Source organism: Stigmatopora argus, chromosome 11, assembly GCF_051989625.1.
Source record: "Stigmatopora argus isolate UIUO_Sarg chromosome 11, RoL_Sarg_1.0, whole genome shotgun sequence".
Classification (NCBI taxonomy): Eukaryota; Metazoa; Chordata; class Actinopteri; order Syngnathiformes; family Syngnathidae; genus Stigmatopora; species Stigmatopora argus.
The window spans coordinates 14679727-14706522 of record NC_135397.1 but is presented as its reverse complement, the minus strand read 5'-3'; the positions used below and the strand labels follow the sequence as shown (position 1 = coordinate 14706522).

The following is a 26796-nucleotide window of genomic DNA, read 5'->3' as shown; positions in this document are numbered from 1 at the left end:
CTTTTACACAATGTTGCCGGTTTTTGAGGCAGTGGCCCCTGAGGGATCAAAAATCATGGGAATTCAAGGTTAGTTTTTGGCCTTGTTGCTTACTTGCAGTCATTTCTCCAGATTGCTCTGATCCTTTATATCAGTGTTTCCCAACGCTTTTTGAGCTGCGGCACTATTTTTGCATTGCAAAAATCTCAACGCACACCACTAGGTGAGAATCTTCTCATTTAAAACTCTGTTTACAATATAAAGTCATTCTCATCAAAGTTTTATCAACAGGAATCAAAGAGATACAAAATAGTATTTCAATATCTAATTTTTCACTCCAACCCAAAAGTTGAATTCCGCAGATCACGAACAACTTTTGGTTCACCTCATCTCATCTATCGCATTTTCTTAACCGCTTTATCCTCACTAGGTTCGTGGGGGGTGCTGAAGCCAATCCCAGCTGATTTCGGGCCAGAGGCGGGGATGCCCTGAATTGGTGGCCAGCCAATCACAGGGCACAAGGAGGCCACCGATTCAAGGTGTCCACTGCTTCTGACCCGGAGTCAGCTGGGATAGGCTCAAGACCCCCCGTGACCCTAATGAGGATAAAGTGGTTCAGAAAATGAGATAAGATGAGATGAGACTGATACGTTTTTTTACTGTGATAACATTTTTTGTCATATCGCCCAGCTCTAATTGAAACAGATATGATTTGAATTTGGATGTTTGTAAATGTAGGCTAAATGACTTTTTACAATGTGAAATCTGATTAATAATTAATTATTAAAGATTTGAATTCGCTATTAAATTATCATCTCATCTCATTTTTTGAACCGCTTTATCCTCACTAGGGTCGCGCGGGATGCTGGAGCCTATCCCACCTGACTTCGGGCCAGAGGCAGAGGACACCCTGATTTAGTGGCCAGCCAATCACAGAGCACAAGGAGACAAACAACCATTCACGCTCACACTCATAGCTCGGGGCAATTTAGAGTGTCCAATCAGCCTCCTATGCATGTCTTTGGAATGTGGGAGGAAACTGGAGTACCCAGAGAAAACCAACGCAGGCCCGGGGAGAACATGAAGACACCACACAGGTGAATTGACCTGGATTTGAACCCTGGTCTCCCACTGTGAGGCCGACGCACTAACCACTTACCTACCGGGCTGACCATTAAATTATCATTCTCAATTAATTCATAATAAAAAGTTGGCGATGTGGCTTTAAGTGTGGGGGATTCTCTTTCTAGTTAACTTGAGCATTGCGTGATTTAAAAATGACACAAAGAATTTTAAAACTCGGGCACAAAATAACGCACCGGAAATGCCGACCCACATTCTCTGCATGATCCTAAATTGGTGCATTTTTAACAATTTTTAAATTCACGGCGTTCCTTTTCTGATATTTTTATTCAGAAAATTATTTTTTATCACTGTAATAGTCGTTTAAATACATGCTTGCAATTAACCTGTGAAGTTTTACGAACATTGGGAAGCAAAATGGGGCGGAAGTGTAACATTTGGAAGGTTGCGTGAGAACCATATGTTGATTGACAGCTTCTGAGTTGGGAGCTCAAATGAAAAATGTCTGACTGGGAAGAAGACGGAAACGAGCCCTTGCCAATAAAACCTGCGAATCCGAGGAGAAATGTTTGTATCGGTGTTACGAAGAAGAGTGAGTTCGTCGGTTTGATGAAGAATGACCATGACGACGGCGGTGGGCGACGGAAATACAAAAGGCGGGGAATTGATGGCAGCTCTTTCCGCCACTTTGAGCAACTGGGACCCAATGGAAGAGGGCAATTTGAGACAGAAAAGTCAAATTCCCCCATTACTGTCACGGTGGAAAGCGACCTGGTTGGGAGGATAATTGGTATGTTTTTTCGCTTTTTTCCAAAGTGCACTAAAACACGAAGCACATGCGTTCCAATTTGTGTAATGGCGAACAGTAGGCCAACAACCAAGGTCGCTATTCACTCATAGCTCTACTCACGAATGCCTCTTAGAGTAACTTGAACATTTCGCATCTAAAGGGTCTAGATGCGAAATTTTCAGGTTACGAAAGCTTTTTATATGCAAATGAGTGTCCCGAGATAAAAATTAAAAAAATCCAAGGTACTGATCTAAGCAAGCACATTGTAGCTGAACTTCAAAGCCCGATATACAAGTTAAACTAATCAAAACGATTCCTTCTGAGAAACCCAAATTTAGTTAAAAATAGACCAAATCTTATCAACCCACCTATGCATATATCTTCAGCCCCGAATATGTGAAAATAGCCTATTTTGGCGAACCTGAGTGATTTTCAACAAATACGTAGGGAAGATTGTTAGTGCACACCGTGTCAATAAATTCCATTATTTTCTTCCTTGTCAAATTTTTACAATTAATCCTTTTTATAGTTTTCAGATGTTTTCGTTGAACAAAATGCCCTCAAAACAAAAATTAATATACAAACCAGTTGAGGAATAGCTAGAATTTGTTTTTCACATTTGCATCTTAATGAGGGTAGCATAAATTAGAGCACCAGAATATGCAAAAGAAAGAAGCAAAAGTGTTACAAAAAGTAATTCAAATAAAATGGCACTTATCTTGAAATAGCCTTAATATCGGATGATCAGACGTTTTTAACATCACTCAAAAAATGAGTGGTTAGCCGTTAGCGCATCACAGTTCTGAGATCGAGGGCTCCAACCTTCCTGTATGGGTTTTTGACAGGTTCTTCGGTTTCCTCCCACATCCCCAAAAATGCTTGGTAGGCTTGTTTGGAACATTGCTCCAAATGGTGACGATCGCTTACAAAAGGATCAACTGTTTGGAACTGCCATTTCTCTCTTGTCATCCACACCCCAAATGTCCTCTATGGAATTTATATCAGGGTAACATGCAGGATGGTCCAAAAGAGGTATGTTATTCTCCATGAAGAAGTCCTTCAAGTCAGCAATTTAAACTGCTGCGTTGTTCTGTTGAAAACCCCAGCTGTTACCACACAGATGAGGGCCCTTAATCTTGAGGAATACCCGCAGCAACAGCTGCTTGTAAACACACCATCCAGAATAATGATTTTGCTATCATTGTAACCATGCTTTCATACATGGTGTCTATTTATACACTTTGTTTGCATTACACAAATCTTTGTCACTTCCATACTAAAAGCTAAGCTTTTTCTTATTTGTGCATGTTGAAGTTGGGCTAATCTTTTGAATTTTGTTTTAAGGCCGTGGAGGAGCTAAAAAGCGCGAATTGGAGGAGAATTCCGGTGCCAGAATTAAGGCAAGTTAACTAGTTTGTCTCTGCTGCAAGGTTCTCAATTTATGAAAATTCTGTGTCCTTGTACGTTTGTACACTAGGAATTTTTACAGCCGCGTAGGCAGAAACAAATTTAAATAAAGTTCCAATTATTTTATAAGTATTTATTTTGTAAATAAATATCATTTAAAGGGTTGTACAAATATATATTGTACATTTACCGTATTTTCACGCCCCTAGGGCTCACTGTCTTATTTTATTTATTTTTAATTTTTTTGCAATTTCTGTTTTTAACCCACAGGTACACAGGGCGGTCCCTTTTATTGGGCACAATATACAGTAGCACCTATTTATGCCAAAACATGATACACTGGCATGCATGCTGGCGTATATTTTTAAAAGCAGTAGGAGATAAACTGAGTATGGTTATGCTTTATTGTCAGTGCTTTTATTTCAAACATAAACATTCACAATTTCATCAAAGTCCTCATCTTCAATACTTTACATGAAGAGATCGGCCAAGTGGGCTAATTGGCCATCCAACACAGAGTTCTACATTAACTTTTTAATCCACCTGCCCACAGGGCAGGTAACCCGTCCATTTTACCTGCCCAAGGTGGCAATCCACCTACCCTAATTTAGACCGTAATACCAAACACTGATATGGTGAAATATTTTGAATAACGGTACAAAGGCGGTGAGCAGACGAAATCCCAAACGGAACATGATTGATGCGCAGAGGCCTGCGTAAAAAAAACTAATGTTCGTTTCAAAATGGCGGCGCCTTTAAGAAAACGTAGAAAAATATTTCACACGGGCAGCGGAAAGAGTTCACATGCGCAGCCATCTGTGGAGAAGTCATCCAAAATGTGTCACTAAATGGCTCTGTATGGCAGGAAACAAATCAGACGAACTGTTTGTGATTTTCACAATTTATTTTACATCACATAATCAAAACGTGGTACCTCGAGATACGAGCTTAATTCGTTCTGGGACTGAGCTCGTATGTAGACGACCTCATGGAAGGTGGCGAGAAACGCACCGTTCCCAACCCCTGCCGGAGCTTTCTAGAGGCTTTTGAGCTTTATCCAGAAATCATGGACAACATCCAACGCGTTGGCTTTGTCAAACCGACTCCCATCCAGGTATATTATTCATTAACATACAGTGGTACCTCGAGATACGAGCTTAATGCGTTCCGGGACTGAGCTCATATGTCGATTTACTCATAACTCAAATGAAGGTTTCCCATAGAAATGAACTAAAAACAAATTAATTCGTTGCAATCCTCTGGGAAAAACAAAAACGATATTGGATTGGAAAAAACATTTTTATTTGTTCTAATTCGCCATCTATTAACAAAGTAACAAATAACTAGTGGTTTAATAGTACCTTATTTTCACGACTATAAGGCGCACATAAAAGTCTAAAATTTTCTCCAAAATAGACAGGGCACCTTATAATCCAGTGCGCTTTATATATGGACCAATACTAAAATTGTTATCACGATAAAATCAAATAAATCAGTCGATAGGACAACTACGGCAAGCAGCCCCCGACTCTACAGTTCTTCAATACACCCAGTATGATCATTTATAAACAGAAAGATCGAACAGCAGGACCCAAATATTGAACGTTGCACAAAGTTTGCAAATCAATTGAATGATGCCATACAGTGCTACCGCATCATTTATGATGAAAAAAAAGAAGAAAACTGTGCAATCGTCATTAGGTCGCTTCTTTTGGCCAGTTTCTAATACATAAATCTCTCTCTCTCTCTACAGTACTGTACATATTCTCTCCATTTTATTAAATTTTTTTTTTTCAGTACAAACCTATGCGTGTTACTTATACAAGCCTTAAACATACAAATGCACTTGTATAAACCTTCAATATACTTATATCAGCCTTAAACATAAATTATAATACAAAATATAGCACTGAATCAACTTACAAACAAATTCAACTTATGAACAATCGCTCGGAACCAATTGTGTTCGTAAGTAGGGGAGCGTCTGTACCTTTCTTCTCCTGGGTTGGCTCTATTTGCCCCGCCTCCACACTGACTTTCAGATGCAACCTATCGAGGGTTGTTTGCTTTTGTCTTCCCTTCAAAATATTCCGAAAATGATGCACACAAATGTCCTCACAAAAGGATAATGCACGACCACTTGCCAACATGCCCGGGAAGTAGTACTCTTGTATTAGCGAACAAGCTCTGCCATTCGCACTGACTAACGGGAAAAAACACTGAAAAAAATGCAACGCTCCGCCCAGTGTTCGTAGAGACATTACACGAGGGAGTTACGACCAGACAGACAGTGCCCATGATGTTCTTATGAGCAGCTTCTCGCGTCCGCTGTATGCTCATATACCAAAATTTGTCTCGTATCTCAAGATAAATATTTGCTTGAAATTTTACCTGTAGCTCAAATTGCTCGTACAGTGGTACCTCGACATACGATTGTAATCCGTTCCGAGACTGAGATCGTATGACGAGATTCTCGTAACTCGAACGAACGTTTTCCATTGAAATGAACTAAAAACTAATTAATTCGTTCCAACCCTTTGAAAAAACACCAAAAACAGGATATTGGATTGGATTTTTTTTTTATTTCTTCTAATCGCCATTAATTAACAAAGTAACACATAACTAGTGCTTTAATGTTACTAAAATGTGTTTAATAGAACTAAAATTAGACTGATTTCGCGGGGGGTAGAGAGAGGCGGGGGAGACTTTTTGCACCGCTGAATCGTAATATAACATGAACAAATTTAAATGAACTTGGATTACGATGCAGACACTCAAAAATAAGTTTAATCTAACCTTACACTAAGATTAATTCTAATTTTGTTTTACATTTTTATACCTTCTCCTGGCCGGGTTGGCTGTTTGCCCCGCCTCCACCCTCACTTTCACTATCGATGGGCTGTTTGCTGTTGTATTCCCTTCAAAATATTCAGAAAATGATGCACACAAATGTCCTCACAATAGGATAACGCGCGACCACTTGCCAACGAGAAGTAGTCTTGAATTAGCGATCGCTCCGCCAACGGGAGCTAAGAGGCTAAGGGGGGGATAACACTGAAAAAAATGTGACGCTCCGCCCAGTGCTCGCAGAGACATTACAAAGAGGGAGTTGCGACCAGAGACATTACACGAGGGAGTTGCGGGGAGAGAGCCAGTGCTCCTGATGTTCTTATGAGCAGCCAACGAGAAGTAATATATATTCCTCGTATTAGCGATAGCACCGACATTCGCGCTGAGTGACGGAAAAAAACACTGAAAAAAATGCAACGCTCCGCCCAGTGCTCGTAGATATCTGTTATACACGAAAGAGATGCGGCAAAAACGAAATCATAAACAGCCTCATGTCTTGGCCACCTAGCTTTCTCGTATCTCGAAATGTTTCCCGTATCTAGAGATAATTATTTGCTCGAAATTTTACTCATATCTCGAAATGCTTGTATGTCGGGGTGCTCGTATGTCGAGGTACCACTGTAGTTAAAATTATTTAAATCAATTTAGGAATCCCTTCTCAGTTGTGGCTGCTGTTACTCCATATCGTAGATCCACGATGGCGAAAATGAAGCCGATGTGCACATCTATGGACCTTCTGCCAGCCAACAGAAAGCAAAAGAGATGATAGAAGGCCTGGTGACTGACAGGCACTCTCGTTTCCATGGTGGTAAGTTAAGGAGAGTACTCTGGTCTCAAAAGAAAGCACTTGAGAGGTTATTTTTTGGAATGGATGTTTCAGGAGGCTACGGAAGAAGAGAAGGAGCAGAAAAGGATTTTAGAAGTGGATCAGTCTGGTCCAATGCAGAGTTGAAGGAAGCCAACGTGGCCCCGGTCCCTGTTTGCATTGATTGGAACAGCATTCGGGAGAACAAGGACAAGTATGAGAAGATGAAGTGGCAAGGTGATTTATGAGAGCATGGTTGGTACACACGCAGAGGCATTACAACAATTCAACTATAATTCAAATGGATATCCATATCCATAGTTGTGAAGGGAAAGGAAGGAAAATAGCTCACAAGTTGTATTTAAATGCTGGACAAATTGTGTTTTGTGAAAGGAAGTTTTCCTTTAATTTGGACGAAGTGGTATTCTCTTAAATGACATGAAATATTATTTTCTCAAATTAATTAAAATAATGTGGCCCAGCGGACAAATGGTTGCCGTGTTGGGCTCAGAGTTCTGGGGTCGTGTGTTTGATCCGAGCTTGATCCTCACTGTGTGGAGCTTGTGTGGGTTTTCTACAGGTACTCCGGTTTCCTCCCACATCCCAAAAACATGGAAGGTAGGCTGGTTTTACACTCTACATTGCACCTAAGTATGAGTGTGAAGGCCACCTATTCTGGATGTCCCCAGCCTGGTGCCCATAGTTAGTTGGGATAGGCTCCAGCATCCCCACAATTCTTGTCCGGATATGAGGTTTAGAAGATAAATGAATGAATAATCAAAACAATCAGTTAACCTTAGGTTTAGCCTATTTTGTCACCAGCTGATTGCCAGTTAAGGCTGTTGGAAATTGGGGTTTTCCCTGGACATCCATAAGAACGAGCTTCCCCGTTGTAGCTAAGGACCCGAAATGTTGCCCATGGAAACCAGATTAATTATTTACAAGTCGTCTTTCACCATCAATGGCAGCAGAAGAGTTAAGTTGATGCAAGTAACATTTAATTAATGAATAAAAATATTAATACATTAGTTTGAAGTCCCCTCATTATTTGAATTCTTGATTTCCATTTCAAAGCAAGTTCATGGTTGCCAAACTCCATTCATTTCCCCATCCATGTACAAACAAATTATCATACACATTTGGAAAAGCCCGAGTTGGTTGCTTAAGTATTTTTCCACTCCGCGACTATTTTCCAGACCTGCCACCCATTAAAAAGAATTTCTACACAGAAGCTGAAAGTATTTTTCTACTCACTCATGAGGAAGTCTGTGATTGGAGGTGAACGTTAAAGCATATTTGCATTTATTTTCCTAGAAATGTGTCTGTACTTCTCTGCAAAATTACATACACTGACTGAAAGGTTTTTGCTACTTTTCTCACACAGAAAAGAAAACAACAACATCTTTGTAGACGACCTCATGGAAGGTGGCGAGAAACGCACCGTTCCCAACCCCTGCCGGAGCTTTCTAGAGGCTTTTGAGCTTTATCCAGAAATCATGGACAACATCCATCGCGTTGGCTTTGTCAAACCGACTCCCATCCAGGTATATTATTCATTAACATACAGTGGTACCTCGAGATACGAGCTTAATGCGTTCCGGGACTGAGCTCGTATGTCGATTTACTCGTAACTCAAATGAAGGTTTCCCATAGAAATGAACTAAAAACATTAATTTGTTCCAATCCTTTGAAAAAACACCAAAAACGATATTGGATTGGCAAAACATTTTTATTTCTTCTAATTCGCCATCTATTAACAAAGTAACAAATAACTAGTGGTTTAATAGTACTAAAATGTGTTTAATAGTACTAAAATTAGACGGATTTCACAGAGGAGAGAGAGAGGGAGAGGGAGAAGTAGAGACTTTTTGCACGGCAACGCGCTCGTAACATAACAAACTAATTTAAATTAACTTGGATTACGATGCAGACACTCAAAAAAAAAGTTTAATCAACCTTACACTAAATTTATTTCTAATTCCTTTCTTCTCCCGGGTTGTCTCTATTTGCCCCGCCTCCACCCTGACTTTCAGATGCAACCTATCGAGGGTTGTTTGCTTTTGTCTTCCCTTCAAAGTATTCCGAAAATGATGGACACAAATGTCCTCACAAAAGGATAATGCACGACCACTTGCCAACATGCCCGGGAAGTAGTAGTACTCTTGTATTAGCGAACAAGCTCCGCCATTCGCACTGACTAACGGGAAAAAAACACTGAAAAAATGCAACCCTCCGCCCAGTTCTCGTAAAGACATTACACGAGGGAGTTACGGGGAGAGAGACAGTGCCCATGATGTTCTTATGAGCAGCCTCTTGCGTCCGCTGTATGCTTGTATATCAAAATTTGTCTCGTATCTCAAGATAAATATTTGCTTGAAATTTTACTTGTATCTCAAATTGCTCGTATGTCGAGGTATTACTGTACTTGTATTTTTCTTGTCCTTTCTGAGTCGTATGATTCCTCTATGTATGTTGGAATAATGATTCAAACCTTTTAAATCATTATTAGTAATATTTAATTAAAAAAGGAAAAACATCTTTCAACAAACTCTGCTTACAACTTGCAAGGAAAATGCCGTGTGGCGTCGTCTTAGCCCCCAGTGCATTCTGAATTGCAGTAACTGAATCATTGTATTTAATCGCGACACTCGAAAAACATGGTTATGTAATCAGTACAATAACACCCTCGCTGGTTAGAAAAACAACTGTGAGGAATGCTTTCAAGGTAAACAAAGCAAAGCCGTATTTTCAAACAATAATGCGATTATCGCCATCTTCTGCTGGAGTCCCGTCAAAACAGTCCCGTTGTGTTCTGCCGAAAAGCGTGTGTGAAAACAATGTGTCCTCGAGCTGTGGGGCCTTGAGGAGACGATGTGGAGGAAAAGTGTCCATGGTTCCATGAATTGGTTTATAGCCTTATTACTTATTGAAAAATGCTTACAACACATATAGAATATTCCATAATAATTCTAACATTCCCTCCTTTTACTATATGTTTGTTATTCATTTTATGACAAATTCAAAATGAGAGGGATATCACCGTTGGCTGTTTTAATTTTACCCGCTTAGGCTACTCGTTCGGCAGGTCTGAAAAGCAGAACACAAGATCATTTTCGTCCAATCCATCCTCGTAATTACCATGCTCCTGGAATTCACTGTTAGTGTCAGCAGTAGGAGATATAATTCATGCAATTTGGAATTTGTAGGGGCAATCGCAGTGGTTATAAGTCGGCTCATCAAAGATCTTAAGCAGGGAATAATACAACACCCACATAATGTCAAAATTGTAGCAAAAAGGGCTACCACAAATTAGGCCAAATCATTATTAGTGAGGCCACAAATCTGTCAGCGGACATTATTCTACTCCAGGATGCTTTTTCATCTTGCGGTTTAGGGTCTGCAGGCCATCGTTGGCCCTGGTGTGGGACCCAGTGGGGGGCGTGTTGTTGAGTGCAACATTTTCAAACGTTGCATACGCCCCCTGCTCCTTCAAGAAGCATTTCAACCGCTGCACGATCCTGGAACGCCGTCAGACTAGTGGCTGCCAGTTGTTCCTTTATCGCCACAAATCCCTGTTCAGTATAATTTCCAAGTTTTTGGACATTGTAATGCAGGTAATTTATCCAATCAACATTTTTGTTTGGAGTAATTAAAAGAAAAATATACTCCCAACCTGCTGCGATCTGATTAGCCAACTTATACTCATCATCAATGTATGTCGGATCACCCTCTCTCCATGCGACGCCGTCGCGAGGGGCCCGCCATCATACCGGATTTCTGTGCAGCCAATTGTATCTCCTCTACTGTAGATGGAAAAACAGACACTGGTAATAGCAGTGAGACCAAGGCACAAAGTCCTGCTGTCATTTTGGCAGGAGTCGTATAATTTGTTTTGACCCCACCACCACCATAGGTCAGAACGTGGAATCAGGGGTGCAGTCTGTTTTAGGACGTGGGCACACCACGTCACATTTATCGCTCCCAGTGCCGGACCGTGCCCTGTGAGGACTAAGCAGGTAAAATGATTAAACGCGACATGTGTTGAAAAGTTAGGCTTGTCCTTTGCTGCCGTTGTAACTGGGTAGACATTATTCCATTTCATACATTTTGGGCTTACATCTCTTGTCATTATCTCCTTTACACAATCAGGGGTAATTTGCGCGGGTACTACTCTTAAGAGAGGTCGGCCCCCCATACATGTTATACAGGTTTGATACAGGTTTGATACAGGTTTGATTTATAATAGCTGCATTTTCCATCAACAATAACCAATTATTTCTTACCGCCTCCCGTTTGGGAACTCCCCGTTGCAGAAATGAATTCTCTGGTCATCTCAGATTTTAATTTTACTATGGCGGATCCGGGTGTTTCCATCTCTGACGACCTTCTTACCCATGGACTTAGGAAAAACGTCAGACAAAGATCCACAAGTTAATTTGTCAGTCTGAATTATGATTTGCAATGCCCCACCATATGGGTTAATTTTATCGAAGGCCTGATGGTTTTTTCGCACACGTGTGCCATCCAAGCTTGCCAATCTAGACCAGTTTCTGCAACAAGGTTTCCCCAATCTGTTTTAGGACTGTTATGTACCACACATATTCTATAAAATCCATGTGTATCCTTTGAAATGGATATGTAGCTTTTGTAGCTTGACATAAGGGGGAATCGCCCGTGTTTTTGCCATATATCTGCATATAGATTGAATATATAACCTCCCCCTTTTTTGAGGCATGAAATTTACCATGACTCAAAATGGCAGCCCTCCTAGATAAGACTTTTGTTTTTGTTTAGTCCCCCAGGTTCCCAAAATTTCCCATTGCAGAAATCAAAAAATTTCATTTGGCGAAATTCTTTTCTTTTTGTTTCTGTCCTACTCTGCCACCGCCGTCCTTGAAAGGCTTATCAGCGATTTCAGAAATATTCCACCTTGATATTAGAATATTGATATATCTTGGTGGCCAGCCAATTAAAACACAAAAGACAGACACTCATCCACGCTCGCACTCATAATCAAGGAATTTGCTTTGAGTGCTCCCCCAATCATCCACAATTTTGGTTTGTTGGAGTAAAACTGGAGTACCCAGAGAAAACCTACGAATTCTTGAGGACACCAGGAATACTCCACACTCCGGAAGGTCTGGATCCACTCCGCATTAGTAGATCCTCGAACCGCAAGATTGATGCCTGAAGAAACTAGATAATTAATGTATTAGTTTCACATGCCACATATCTAAAAATAGAAATTTGTTCAATTGCCACCGCCCCTTACCCCATTCAGTCAGCATGTAGATTGCCATGCGAGTGGCTGTGATTAACTATCTATTCGCCAATAATGCAATAACGGAAAAGTTGCACACATTGAAACACACACACACCCCCTTTTAGTATTTTAACCGTTTGCAAAAAACTTTATCTCATTGTTCTGCATTAAGTTACACCCCCTTTCAATGTTATCGAATTTTGCCCATTCTAGTCAACCCATCTACTTAAAGCATTTCTCCAAGGTTGATATTTTATAATTTGGAGCTGTTATTTTTAAAACATAGACATTATTTCACTTGTTTCACACCATGGAAGGCCCTACCAGACTTTGTTGTAGATAGTCCCCTTTATCTAAGCTTGTTATTGCCCATCGTTATCACCGTAACATTCAGTTGTATTAACCCCATAATTGCAATGCAGTAAGTTTTGGCTAAATTCTTAATGTGTATGCCCCTAAAGCAATAGACAGTAATAACGTCCCAATAGTCATCAATATGACCTACCAAAGCATACGCCCCCTTCAGGTCAAACAAGGAAAGTCTTTTGTGCACCTAAAGACGCTCCATGTTTCTTCTAGGGAAACTATGCCTATCCTTAACCAATTATCTTATCTACCCCAGCCAGGTTCAATTTACCTAACAATTTGGACGAACGCCATGAAATTTCTCATTTCCGCATTGTTTATTTCATGTCTGATTTCTTTAACAACCAAATAACCCTTAATACCTAAGACATAAATTGCAAATCACCCCATACTATGTTTACTTAAGATAAGAGCCATTTCTTATAGCTCCCTGTTACCACAAGAAAAATCTACAATAATTAAATTAGAGAAATCCACCTTTTACTAGGCATTTCCTAATTACAATTTTCAATGCTTAATAAAGGACCCACAAATTGTAACCAATATGCCATAATATTGTAAAAAATCCATTCATTTTTCTTTAACCAGCCAATCTTCTATATTAAAGTAAAAAGAAAATAATAATAATAGTATTATTCCCAATTCCAAAGCTTTTACCAAATAAATCTTTGCCAAACAGATCTTCTATCACCTCGAAAGACATTTCTGATTAAATCCCAAAAATAAATGCGAAGATAATCGCGGAACTCTGCATCCCTTGCAGACCATGTTTTGTTCTTATTCTGAAATGTTTAAACGGAAGCGCGCCCTTACCCGCTGACTATGACCTTCACGCTCGCTGCAGAAGCAGCTTATCAATGTTGACATTCCTAAGTGCTCTCTTTTCTTTGTGCCCAATGCTTCCCCTCTTGTGCCTCCTGTGAGCAATTATTTTTTAGAGAAGACTAAATTACAATATGCTGCAAGCACAACTATATCATAGCAAAACCCATTTCTGCCCTCAAGTTTGCTTCAGCACCCCCAAGGCCAATTATTGTAATATTCAGCCGCATCAAAACAGAGCGCTCCCCCCGCAATCAAAGCATTATTCGGCAAGTTTAGAGTCTGACCAAAACGCAGTTTTGGCAACCCCGCTAAACATTTAATTTGCTGTTTTGTATTTCTGTTAACCAAAATATTTCCGCTAGCAGACGGGAACGAAACCAGGATAAGCCACAATAAGCCATTTCATTCCAGTGCATTGACAGTACATTTAGTTACTATTAACAAGTATGCCTAGCAGCATCACACAAAAATTTTAATTGCATCCCATTCACGAACAGTGTGATTTCAGGTTTAATTGTATCAAGTGCCAATATCTCCGCTAAATTTAGTTCCACTTCCCTCTGCTCAAATCCATTTCTCGTTTTGAGCAGGCCCCCCGACTAGTCATGCCGATTTGCCTTCTTTTAGAGGCCCTGTTATTTGGGCAATCGCGGGATATATGACCTATTTTCCCACAGATCCAACAGATTTTCTCTCTGTTACCTCGATTTCTGTTGAACTTCCCTGCGTATTTTTTTTCATTATCCCTGTTAAAAGGTTTACGTTCACATCCCTTATTTTGGTCAAAAATCCCGTCCTCGTTAGAGGGTGCCCCCCCCCTTTCTTTTCTTTTTTAACACCTCTTCTGCATGGATCGCCTGATTTACGTATTGTTCAAGCGTGCCCGTAGCCCTGTCTACCCAATGTTTTTCAACCCATTCCCTAAGCGTATAATTTGAATGAGCATGCAACACATTTTTTAGCTGCTCCTGATAAAGGCTGCCCGCCGCGTGGTCTTCAGCGATGCCGCTGTTGGCCTTAAAACAAGCCGTCATCCTGATTTGATATTCTGCAAAAGGCTCACCATCCCTCTGCTTAGCTCTGCTGATCACGGTATAATTAGCTTTTGTTTTAAAATTCCCCATAACCCGATCAATCAGTTCATGCACTCTCACATTCAACTCACGACCGTCATGACACAACGGGCCACCATCAGCTTTTGGATTCCAGTCCCCCCTAACTGCATGCCAATCACCTTTTAACGCGAACATCCAAATTTGCTGCGTTTCCACCCCATTCAGGTGATAAAATCTAATGTCCTCTTTTCTGTGGAATAACACAGCCTCCGTGTTTCCAGTCCCACCGTTATCAACTGATTTAACGCATCCATCACTCCGTTCCCTTGCCATCATAAACCAATAATAGGTATCATTATATCCCTCCTGCTCCATTTTGTTAAGATTTCCCCCATGCTTAGCACGTATTTTATCCTGCAGTATCAATATCTTATGCATATTAAGCTGGCCAGCAAATCCATATTTATTTATCCATAAGTTTAGGTGTTTAACCCTTGTAGCGCTTTGATTTTCAACAAATTTCCAATCTTTACACGGCAGACGCATCTTTGGATCGTCGTCAATAGCCGCTTTTACATTTGCGCTGCCCATTTTTAGAAGGGAGCTCGCTCGCACTTAGTTATCAGTTAGCAAATTCTTTTTCCGCGGAACGACACACGTAACACACGCAACACAAATGTATACCCTAGCCTGATATACTGTCAGAGTTATATTTGTACCTATCCGGACCGCGGTACAGGACACCCCGAACTGCCCCAAGTTTTATAGACTCATGCTCTGTCTCGTTACCTGGCATCGACTAGTATACCCAGGGTTTTAAAATCGCTAATCCCCAGGACGCGAGCCTTACTTCTCAAAATAAGGCCTTCGCGTGTGATGCCCTTCACGCACTCGGAACCCGTCTCAATATGCAGCCATCACACGCGGACTCGGCAGAAATGTCGAAAGATGCTTACCAAGAGGATAGTCGTCAACCGATTAGAAAACAGGCGCTGCTGAGAAATAGTCCGGCCTGGAAAAGGGATTCTCGCCGTGCACGGTCACTCCAGATATTAAACTGCAGCGTCTGGATTCCCTATCGATGTGTTGACCCCGGCTACTCGAAGGACCAAATGTTGGAATAACGATTCAAACCTTTTAAATCATTATTAGTAATATTTAATTAAAAAAGGAAAAACATCTTTCAACAAACTCTGCTTACAATTTGCAAGGAAAATGCCGTGTGGCGTCGTCTTAGCCCCCAGTGCATTCTGAATTGCAGTAACTGAATCATTGTATTTAATCGCGACACTCGAAAAACATGGTTATGTAATCAGTACAATAACACCCTCGCTGGTTAGAAAAACAACTGTGAGGAATGCTTTCAAGGTAAACAAAGCAAAGCCGTATTTTCAAACAATAATGCGATTATCGCCATCTTCTGCTGGAGTCCCGTCAAAACAGTCCCGTTGTGTTCTGCCGAAAAGCGTGTGTGAAAACAATGTGTCCTCGAGCTGTGGGGCCTTGAGGAGACGATGTGGAGGAAAAGTGTCCATGGTTCCATGAATTGGTTTATAGCCTTATTACTTATTGAAAAATGCTTACAACACATATAGAATATTCCATAATAATTCTAACAATGTACTACTCCTTTCCCTCAGTCACAGGCGTGGCCCGTGCTGCTGAGTGGGGAGGACCTGATTGCCATCGCTCAGACAGGAACAGGCAAAACTTTGGCCTACCTACTTCCCGGTTTTGTGCACATGGATGGACAGCCTGTGTGAGTACCATTTGCTCGTCCTTTTCAGCTGCACAGTAAATATTTGGCATGGTTTATTGTTAGACCACGATCAGAGCAGGGAGGCCCTGGTATGCTGGTTCTGACCCCCACCAGAGAGCTGGCCTTGCAGATTGAAGAGGAGTGCAGCAAGTATCGCTACAAAGGTTACAAAAGGTCAGAAAGCCGTGGAATGTTATATGTCACCACTCCATAGGGCTGTCAGAAACGATTATTTTTATCGTTGACTAATCGGCATTTGTTTTTCCACAATGAGTCAATTAATCAGCTACATAAATCAAGTTATTTTGAATAAGATATCTCAGTTTGATTCGTTAAATATATATATAATATATATATCGACTTGGAAAACCAAGAATGGTTGTTTTTTCCCAGGTTTTTGATATAAAAAAAAAAAACTACATTTGAATAAATATAAATTTTTAGTGTTCTTTTGTTATTGTGTTGGAAAATTTTAGATGCTTTTTTTTCATTGAAGGATGAAAGTGTATATTTACGTTTTCCCTTTTTTAATGATATATGTTAAAAAAGAAAAGTAGATTTATTTTAGTTTTTGTGATAGAACAACTTTTGGAATATAATGTTATATATATTGCTTTTTACTTTTTGTTTTTTCATTAATCAAAAATCAATTCACTTATTTATATCCTTTATATTCATTTATATATAGTTACCACAACAAAGGGCTTCACATATACAAGCACTCACTTTTTTGACGAAAGGGGAAATTTATTTAAACTTAAATAATAAAATAATTATTAACTCATTATCTCCCATTGACTCCAATAGATGTCTGATTTATTTGCAAATGTCAGGGTTGATAGTAATGGATTATGGCCAACAGAGGCATTCAATGAGTTAACAGCTTTAAAAATCTAGCTTTTGGCAATTTTTTCCATCAGCATTGTTTCTAAAATGATTAATTAACTTTCAAAATAGTTAAACACCTATTGCCTCACAGCATCTGTGTCTACGGAGGCGGTAACAGAAGGAGTCAAATCAATCTGGTGAAAGGCGGCGTGGACATTGTCATTGCTACACCAGGCCGACTTAGTGATCTGCAGATAAACGACCTCATTAGGCTGAGCTCCATCACCTATTTGGTATGACGCTTGTCTTGGTTTCTGCTTCAGCCACTGTTTGTTTCTCATTTCATTCTTGCCTATATGAAATGACCTTAAAAAGGTGCTGGATGAAGCTGACCGGATGTTGGATATGGGCTTTGAACCCCAGATCGTAAAGATTCTGGTAGACATACGTCCCGACAGACAGACAGTCATGACGAGGTATTAAAGATTAACTTTGAAAATTGCCTTTTTGTTATTCTTTTCAATGTTTGTCCAGCAGATGAAGCCATTTTACCCATTGAAAATATGCTGGAAATTTTAACTATACAGTCGTACCTCTACTTACGAAATTAATTGGTTCCAGAACTTTTTTCGTGAGTTGAAAGTTTCATAAGTAGAGCACTACTTTATATCTAAATACTCTAAGTTGTTCCACGGTCAATGAAACATGGAGGGTAGTTGTGAGACAGCCAATGAGAGCCCAATAGAGTGTAGGGAAATTGTCAAGCAAGAAGCAGTGCATCCGCAAAAAATTCAAAATAAAATAACGGATATAGGAAATGTATTGACGTTTTCGTAACTTGAATCTTTTTTGTATCTTGAGGCACTCATTTGCATCTCAAAAGGTTTCGTAAACTGAAAATTTCGTAACCTGAAAATTTCATACCTAGAGGCATTTGTAAATAGAGGTATGACTAAGTGTTTGCTCCTTAAATTATAAATTTATTCCATGATAAGGGGTTGAAAATTCCCACGTTTGGTGATTATTGATGATTCAGTGTGCCTTGTTACTATTTCAGTGCCACCTGGCCCACAGGCGTGAGACGTCTAGCTACGTCATTTCTCAAGAATCCCATGATGGTCTATGTGGGCACTTTGGACTTGGCAGTAAGTGAGAATATTAAATAAGGGCGTGTATTGCCTCATATCTGGAAATACGATACATATCACGATTTACATGTCCCAATACTGCTCTCAACGAGACAATGAGATTTTTTTTGATATCACTTTGTCAGAACCTTATCAAGAAAGACATGAGTACATTTATATACATTTCTGAAACCTCATTCAACACTAAAGTAAACATGTTTTATGTTTAAACAACATAGAGAATTCACTGTATAATTTTCATTTTTTAATGAAAACCAGCCTTAGTCCAACCCTGTTTTAATGCAGATTTCTAAATATGAAAAAGAAAAAAAAACATCTTAATGGATGTATAGCACTCATTGGGGGGATTTGGTATGCAGAGCTGCCAACCTCCGTCGACCCCATTTCAGGAGTACCCTTGTCCCATTTCCGGAGTTTTTCCGGAGTGAATCAGAAAAGTGAATCCATTAACTGTCCATTACATATGACTGAGTTGGCAACGTTTTTTGCAGGCTGTAAGCACGGTAGAGCAGACAGTGCTGGTGCTCCATGAAGAAGATAAGAAATCCTACCTGTTTGGATTCATCAGCAACTTGCTGCCTGAGGATAAAGTGCTCATATTTGTTGGCAAAAAGATCAAGTAAGTGCTGTGTAAAGCTAAGCCAAAATTGTCTCTTAAATGTTGACTAGTAGCGTTGAAAAAAGATACCATCTTTTTCCAGGTGTGACGACCTATCCAGTGACATGTGTCTTCACGGTCTGTCTGTGCAAAGCCTCCATGGCGACCGGGAGCAGTATGATCGGGAGGAGGCACTCATGGATTTTAGAGAAGGTAAAATGCTTTAACGAGTTACGAACAACGGTACATACGAATATGTCTGCAAATTGTGTTTATGTCGAAAAATGTTCGTCAGTTTGATTTTGTACTGCGCGCCTTTTTCCGAGTAGTGCTTCTTTCCGCCGCTAATACCGACGCCTGGCGCTGTGAGAGCTCAGCTCACCCAGCATCCACCTTCCTCTGCCCAGTTCGTTGCAGTGCGGAAGTGCGTGAACGTATCTCCAGTGCACAAAGAACCTTTTTCATTTTTATCATTAAATATCTCGTGCATCCATTATTCAATATGGTTGGTGAAAAGTGAAAGGCTTCTATTGAGGGAGGTGCAAGGAAGAGGCAAGCCATTTCATTTGAAATGAGTGGCAATAATAACGAAGCTTGATGCGCGTGACAGTGGTGAGCGTTGCACGGGAATACAACTTGAATCGTTCGACCGTCAGTACCATTTATAAACATAAAGATCGAGCAGCAGGACCCAAATATTGAACGTTGCACAAAGTTTGCAAATCAATTGAATGATGCCATACAGTGCTACCGCATCATTTATGATGAAAAAAAGAAAACTGCAATCCTCATTAGATAGCTTCTTTCAGCCAGTTTCTAGTAAAACTCTCTCTCTCTAATGAATGTATACAGTACAGTACTGTATGTATTCTCTCCATTTTATTAAATGTTTTTTTCAGTACAAACCAATGCGTGTTACTTATACAAGCCTTAAACATACAAATGCACTTATATAAACCTTCAATATACTTATATAGGCCTTAAACATAAATTATAATACAAAATATAGCACTGAGCAACTTACGAACAAATTCAACTTATGAACAATCGCTCGGAACCTAACTCGTTCGTAAGTAGGGGAGCGTCTGTATATATAAATCCGAACCAAAATTGCACCAAGCAACATTACTGACTTAAACAAACCAGAGCTGCAAATATGGTTCCTCATGTAGTTACTACCTGGCACCAACAGATAGAAAACATACGCCACTTTAACCTGAGCATCATTCGTTGGTATATTTTCTTTCATGGTGATTAGTTTATAGCGTCTGAAAACGGTCCACTCTGAAGAAGACAAGTGAGCACTGATTGGAGTAGGAGTGAGAGAGCAACATACTAGCGAGAAAACTTAACATTCCGAGAAAATGTTTTACGATAGAAAAAGTACTCAAGTAATGACTGACTTGGATTCTATAGAAGAAATGACACCCTCTGAACATGTCCAAGCAGACAGAAAAAATAATTTATCCCTTTGGGTTATACTCATGATTTTTCTCATTTACAGTATGCGTTTATTTAACATTTTTTATTTCACACATATTTGAAAAAGTGATAACAAAACCTTTTTTTTTACTGGCGCGCCCAAGGAGTTGACAATGTAAAGTATTATGTATTTTTTTTAATATTTAGTATACAAAAAAAGTTAATAAAATATCAAAATTCACGCTGTAACTCGCAAGCGGAGGTCAGGCCCAGCTTTTTGGCGCTGAAGAGGAAGCGATATTTCACTGGAGAAGAAGAATGACGCAAGAATAATATAATAGACCGAGAAGGACTACGTCTTGCCATTTCCAGGTTTCTTCGTATTACATTTCAAATCGCGCACATTACTTGTGGAGAAACCTCCCAAGCCTATTCCCACTTTGTTTGTATTTCGAATCATCCCTGAAAATGTCTCTTAAGCGCCAATGAGCCCAAGAATGAACGAGACGTGATGACTGTGACCGAAAAAGTGACTTTGCTATGCTAAAGGCGCAACACGCCATTGCGGCATAAATTAATCTACAGTGCGTTTTTCAAAAAAAGAAGCGAACATTCAGAAGATGGCCAAAATATCCTTTTCCAAGGACACTAGGCGAGTGGTAACCCCTTTTGAATAAAAAAAATGAACCATAATTATGAGGGATTTACGGCGTAGATACGGCCGTGAAACTAGCATGACAAGACATCTGGAGATTGGTGACAACATGGTCAGAGCCATTGAATTTGGCAATCGTCTTGACAGTCACGTCCATGCGTATTTGTACAAGAAAAGAAACTGGACTAAAGATCACAATAATCTGTTTTTGTTTTTTGTTGGGGTTTTTTTAAGATGAGAGGAACTATTTTCCCTGTGAGTACAGTACTTAAAGTATTTACAATTTTTTATTCATAGATTATATTTAGGCCGGCCCGGCGGATGAGTGGTTAGCGAGTCGGTCTCACAGTGGGGGACCTGGGTTCAAATCCTGGTCAGTCCACCTGTGTGGAGTTTGCATGTTCTCCCCGGGCCTGTGTGGGTTTTCTCCGGGTACTCTGGTTTTCTCGCACATTCCAAAGACATGCATTGTAGGCTGATTGGACACTCTATAAGTGTGAGCGTGAATGGTTGTTTGTCTCCTTGTGCCCTGTGATTGGCTGGCCACCAATTCAGGGTGTCCCCTGCCTCAGGCCCGAAGTCAGCTGGGATATGCTCCAGCACTCCCCACGACCCTATTGAGGATAAAGCGGTTCAGAAAATGATATGAGATATTTAGATATTAACACATTACACTCTTTCATATGCCTATAACTAATATTTAATAAATACACTTCTTGGTCATTGTACTTGTGTACTTGTATTTTGTATAGGCGTGAAAACATGTCGTATGGTATGCAGTAATAATAGGGGTCATCCTACTTCGTGATTTTTCAATTATCATGGCCTGTGATAATCATGTCTGGTCAACATTATCCACGGTATTCGAGGGATTACTGTACTTAAATTTCTCTTTTGGCTTACGCCAGGTCATGTTCGGATCCTGGTGGCCACAGACTTGGCGTCACGCGGCTTGGACGTTCACGACATCACACATGTGGTCAACTATGACTTCCCGCGAAACATCGAGGAGTACGTGCACCGCGTGGGCCGGACGGGACGAGCAGGGTGAGGCTATGCCACATGCTTTTTCATAAAAAAAAATGCCTCTTTTTAACATCCACCCACTTGTGACTTACAGAAGTAGGTTGTTCCATATTTCTGATATTTATGTCTGTATATTTGTGTTCGAGAAATCTTGAATTTATAACGGGATTATAATCAAAATGGAAGATGTGATTACATTTTGAGGTACAGTCATACCTTGAGATACGAGCTTAATGCATTCCGGGACTGAGCTCGTATGTTGATTTACTCGTATCTCAAATCAACATTTCCATAGAAAAAGAATTAAATACAAATTAATTCGTTCCCACCCTCTGAAAAAAAACACCGAAAACAGGATATTACAATGGAAAAAGATATTTTTATTGGTTGTAATTCACCATCTGCTAACAGAGTAACAAATAACTAGTGGTTATGATGTTTAATGATCAAATTAGACATTATTCAATACAATGGGGAGTTTGCGGATGTGAGAGAGACAGAGACAGACAGAGAGAGACAGACAGAGAGAGACAGACAGAGAGAGACAGACAGAGAGAGACAGACAGAGAGAGACAGACAGAGAGAGAACAGACAGAGAGAGAACAGACAGAGAACAGACAGAGAGAGAACAGACAGAGAGAGAACAGACAGAGAGAGAACAGACAGAGAGAGAACAGACAGAGAGAACAGACAGAGAGAACAGACAGAGAGAACAGACAGAGAGAACAGACAGAGAGAGAACAGACAGAGAGAGAACAGACAGAGAGAGAACAGACAGAGAGAGAACAGACAGAGAGAGAACAGACAGAGAGAGAACAGACAGAGAGAGAACAGACAGAGAGAGAACAGACAGAGAGAGAACAGACAGAGAGAGAACAGACAGAGAGAGAACAGACAGAGAGAGAACAGACAGAGAGAGAACAGACAGAGAGAGAACAGACAGAGAGAGAACAGACAGAGAGAGAACAGACAGAGAGAGAACAGACAGAGAGAGAACAGACAGAGAGAGAACAGACAGAGAGAGAACAGACAGAGAGAGAACAGACAGAGAGAGAACAGACAGAGAGAGAACAGACAGAGAGAGAACAGACAGAGAGAGAACAGACAGAGAGAGAACAGACAGAGAGAGAACAGACAGAGAGAGAACAGACAGAGAGAGAACAGACAGAGAGAGAACAGACAGAGAGAGAACAGACAGAGAGAGAACAGACAGAGAGAGAACAGACAGAGAGAGAACAGACAGAGAGAGAACAGACAGAGAGAGAACAGACAGAGAGAGAACAGACAGAGAGAGAACAGACAGAGAGAGAACAGACAGAGAGAGAACAGACAGAGAGAGAACAGACAGAGAGAGAACAGACAGAGAGAGAACAGACAGAGAGAGAACAGACAGAGAGAGAACAGACAGAGAGAGAACAGACAGAGAGAGAACAGACAGAGAGAGAACAGACAGAGAGAGAACAGACAGAGAGAGAACAGACAGAGAGAGAACAGACAGAGAGAGAACAGACAGAGAGAGAACAGACAGAGAGAGAACAGACAGAGAGAGAACAGACAGAGAGAGAACAGACAGAGAGAGAACAGACAGAGAGAGAACAGACAGAGAGAGAACAGACAGAGAGAGAACAGACAGGGATAGACAGACAGAGATGGAGAGAGACAGACAGAGAGAGAGAGAGACAGACAGACAGACAGACAGAGAGAGAGACAGGGAGACAGAGAGAGACAGACTGACTTGACAGATGCGCTTGTAACGTAACATTAACTTTAATTTTAACTTCAATGAACTTAGATTCCTATACACTTAAAGTTTTAATCTTACGTTACACTGAATTTAAACCTTCTTGTGCAATAACCAAGGCAAAGAGGTTAATGTATTCCACTACGGGTTTCGTGGCGAACTTCCTGCTTCTCCATACATATTCGCGAGCCAGCTCAGTCAAGTGTACACTACTCATGTTTTTCGATTATTTCGAGCTTAATATCGATTGTCATCATGCGACTTTTCTTCGCACTACCCTTCATACTACCTCCGCCCAATGCTCGTAGAGATCTTTGCACGATGCGGTTAAAAAGCCACCTACCTGGCTGTCTAGTATGCTCGTATCTCAAAATTTGTCTCATATCTGAAGGTAAATATTTGCTCGGAATTTTACTCGTATCTCAAATTTCTCGTATGTCGGGGCATTCGTATGTCAAGTTATTACTGTAATGAGTTCCGCAGTCACAAAGATCAGAAAAACAATTTCTTGATAACTCAGAAATATGGTACTATAAAACCTGTATATTTGACAAACAGATTATATTTGAAGTGATGAGGTCAAAGGTCACAAATCAGAAAAATGATTTTGCAATAACTTGTCTCACTTTTAAAGAGAACATCAACTCTACCAAATATGGCAACACTTTGAAAATGACTGCTTATGTGGAAGTGGAAGTCTGCGCTCTGAGTTCTCCTCTAGTTTGTTTATTCATTTATTTTTTCCGATTCTTGTATGATCCAGACGCTCAGGAACAGCTGTTACCTTGATAACAAGAGACGACTGGAGAAAGGCACCAGAGTTGATTCCCATTCTGCAGCGGTCGGGGCAGGCAAGTCCAGAGTGGCAGGTTTTGTCATGCCTAACAAGCATGTCGTAACATAAATGGGCCTTGCAGGAGGTCCCTTTGGAGCTAGTTCAAATGGCCGATCGTTATGAGAAGCACATGAGAGAGAAGATGCTCGATCGAGGCCCTCGAGGCGGAGGACGAAATGGACAATATGGAAGCAGAGATAACAGGCAAAACTGGGGAAGATTTTAACCTGGCCTCCTGCTAAAAGCAAGACAGCTCGTCAAGCACAGGTATATTTCTATATACAAAAAGAAGTTATTTACAATGTAAAGGTGTTTATATTAGAGTATAGAGTGGTTAATGTACATCATAGAGAGGTTTATATGCACCAATGTTAGGCAAACCTATCAAGGTCCACATTTGATATTGAAAATAGCTATCTGGGCCAGGTGAATTTAAAGGGCACTAAAGCAGCTTTTATTTGAATACTTTTTGTTAACCTTGGATGCGTCCCAGGTGTGCACATTAATTTGTGTTGGTCTCCGTATTGTCCTTTTCACATTATTTCTCAGAAAGTCTTTCTCCAAAGGCTCCAATAACCATTTTTTAAATGATTTAAATCAAGCGGAGAGCACTTATTTATTAATGTCACAAAATGAATAACAAGTGTATAATAACAAACCCGTGTTAAAACGCATGGGAACAAGAGAAAGCTACCGGGATGCAACATAGAAATGGCACACAAACATGAACACACATTTAATAAACACAGCATTAAGAATTCAAACACATTAATCAACAAGCATTAACGTTTGGTAATTTTACACCCATTTTATAAGTCACTACTTGTTCTTACCTGCTTCTGCAGTGCTGGATGACGAACATTTTGGAGAAAAAACTACACAGACGATTGCCTTTGAGGACTTGATAATGTTTATAAATGCACAAGACAAATGTTGTCAAAGTGGGCACGACTCGTGAGCACTTTTTCAGGATGTTTTTTTCCGCAAAGTTGGAAAGTTCGTTTCTCCCCCATTTTTTTCTGATTTGTGCTGTTGCAATGGTGGCTGCCCCCTCGTTGAATTCCTCGTGTATAACCGAGCGTTGCATTTAGTCATGCGTCCGTTTTTGGGGACATCGACCAACTAACTCATCAGCGTCCTTATTACTGACAACACGGCCTACCGCTTGCCCTCGCAGCAAAATTTAACCCACCGAGGCTGCCGTTCAGGTCGAGGCAGTCGGCTACAGCTTCCCCAAGCATAAACAAGTTTAAGCAGACAATGGGGTTAAAGAAAATGGACGGTTTTTGTGAGACAGCCAATGAGAGCCCAGTAAATGGTGGAGTGAGCTTTTAAAGCGAGAATCAATGCATCCGCAACAATATTTTCAAAATGAAATGACGGATAAGGAATGCATGTACTTTTGGGGGGTTTTCGTAACTTGGAAATTTTTCTTATCTCTAAGCACTCATTTGCATATTAAAAGCTTTCGTAACCTGGAAATTTCGTACCTGGAGGCATTCGTAAGTAGAGTTAGGACTGTACTTCTGTTGTTATCATCATGCCTCCCAAGAAAATTACCAGTGCGAATTAAAAACACACACACACACATCCACCCTAAACATGACATGACAGTGGTTGTGTGCTATCTCTCTGTTGCATACCGTTCCTCTTGTTCCAATGCATTTCAACACGTATAGATTTTCTATGCTTTATACATTAAAACATTATTTCTTATAATTTTCTCTCATTTTTGTGTTTCCTCACATCTTTCATACAAAATTGGAAAATTAGACCAATTTCAAAGGGTGAAGTTGGTAGCTGTGTGAAGACCGAGGAACGTATTCGAGAATTTACATATAAAGTACTGCTCTACTTATGAAATGTTCAAGTTACGAAAAAAGTTATGGTACCAATTAATTTTGTAAGTGGATATGACTGTATCATGCTTCTACTTCTTAGTTTGGCTTTAGCAGAATGAATGTCCCAAAGAAGGTTTTATCAATTTTATGAAAAATAACTCACTCTTACATTTTGGTTTTTTCAACAGAATGGATCAGAAGCTGAAGCTTCAAGTCTCTCATTTACTTATAAATGGTTTAGTTGAGTGTTTTGTTATGTTGTTTAAAGTTCCCTCAATGTTTTTGGCCTCTTGGTTAAATGATGTCTTTATAGGACCTGTGTTCTCTTTGTGACTTGACCAGTAACCTTCATTTTGATGAATAAAGACGCATTTTATTCGCTTAGTGTGTGTAATGTAGATCTTTTGCTTATAAAAAAATGGAAAATTAGGTCAGTTTTCTCCATGGAAAGCCTATTTTATCTCACTCTGACCTGATGTTTTCTTTAGAGGTAGTACAAATGTTAAAGTATCCAACTTGC

At 40.1% G+C, this 26796-nt stretch overlaps 1 protein-coding gene across 6 annotated transcripts; it reads left to right on the top strand.

The window, feature by feature from the left end:
* Positions 1 to 1320: 1320 nt before the first annotated feature.
* Positions 1321 to 26660, top strand: ddx43 (DEAD (Asp-Glu-Ala-Asp) box polypeptide 43). 6 transcript variants are annotated; one of them, XM_077613955.1, is made up of 19 exons: positions 1321 to 1852; positions 2698 to 2884; positions 3197 to 3252; positions 3530 to 4373; positions 6800 to 6917; positions 6990 to 7151; positions 8111 to 8192; positions 8299 to 8458; positions 16064 to 16182; positions 16246 to 16356; positions 17162 to 17303; positions 17386 to 17486; positions 18068 to 18155; positions 18650 to 18777; positions 18860 to 18969; positions 21742 to 21880; positions 24364 to 24451; positions 24518 to 24702; positions 26465 to 26660. In XM_077613955.1, exons 4-18 carry the CDS (start codon positions 4248 to 4250, stop codon positions 24659 to 24661), a joined length of 1818 nt encoding a protein of 605 aa, XP_077470081.1. In that variant the 5' UTR covers positions 1321 to 1852; positions 2698 to 2884; positions 3197 to 3252; positions 3530 to 4247; the 3' UTR covers positions 24662 to 24702; positions 26465 to 26660. The 6 variants fall into 6 exon arrangements, with proteins under 6 accessions (XP_077470081.1, XP_077470082.1, XP_077470083.1 ...); XM_077613956.1 differs by lacking the exon at positions 2698 to 2884; XM_077613957.1 differs by lacking the exon at positions 3530 to 4373 and having other exon boundaries at positions 1323 to 1852.
* Positions 26661 to 26796: the final 136 nt, after the last annotated feature.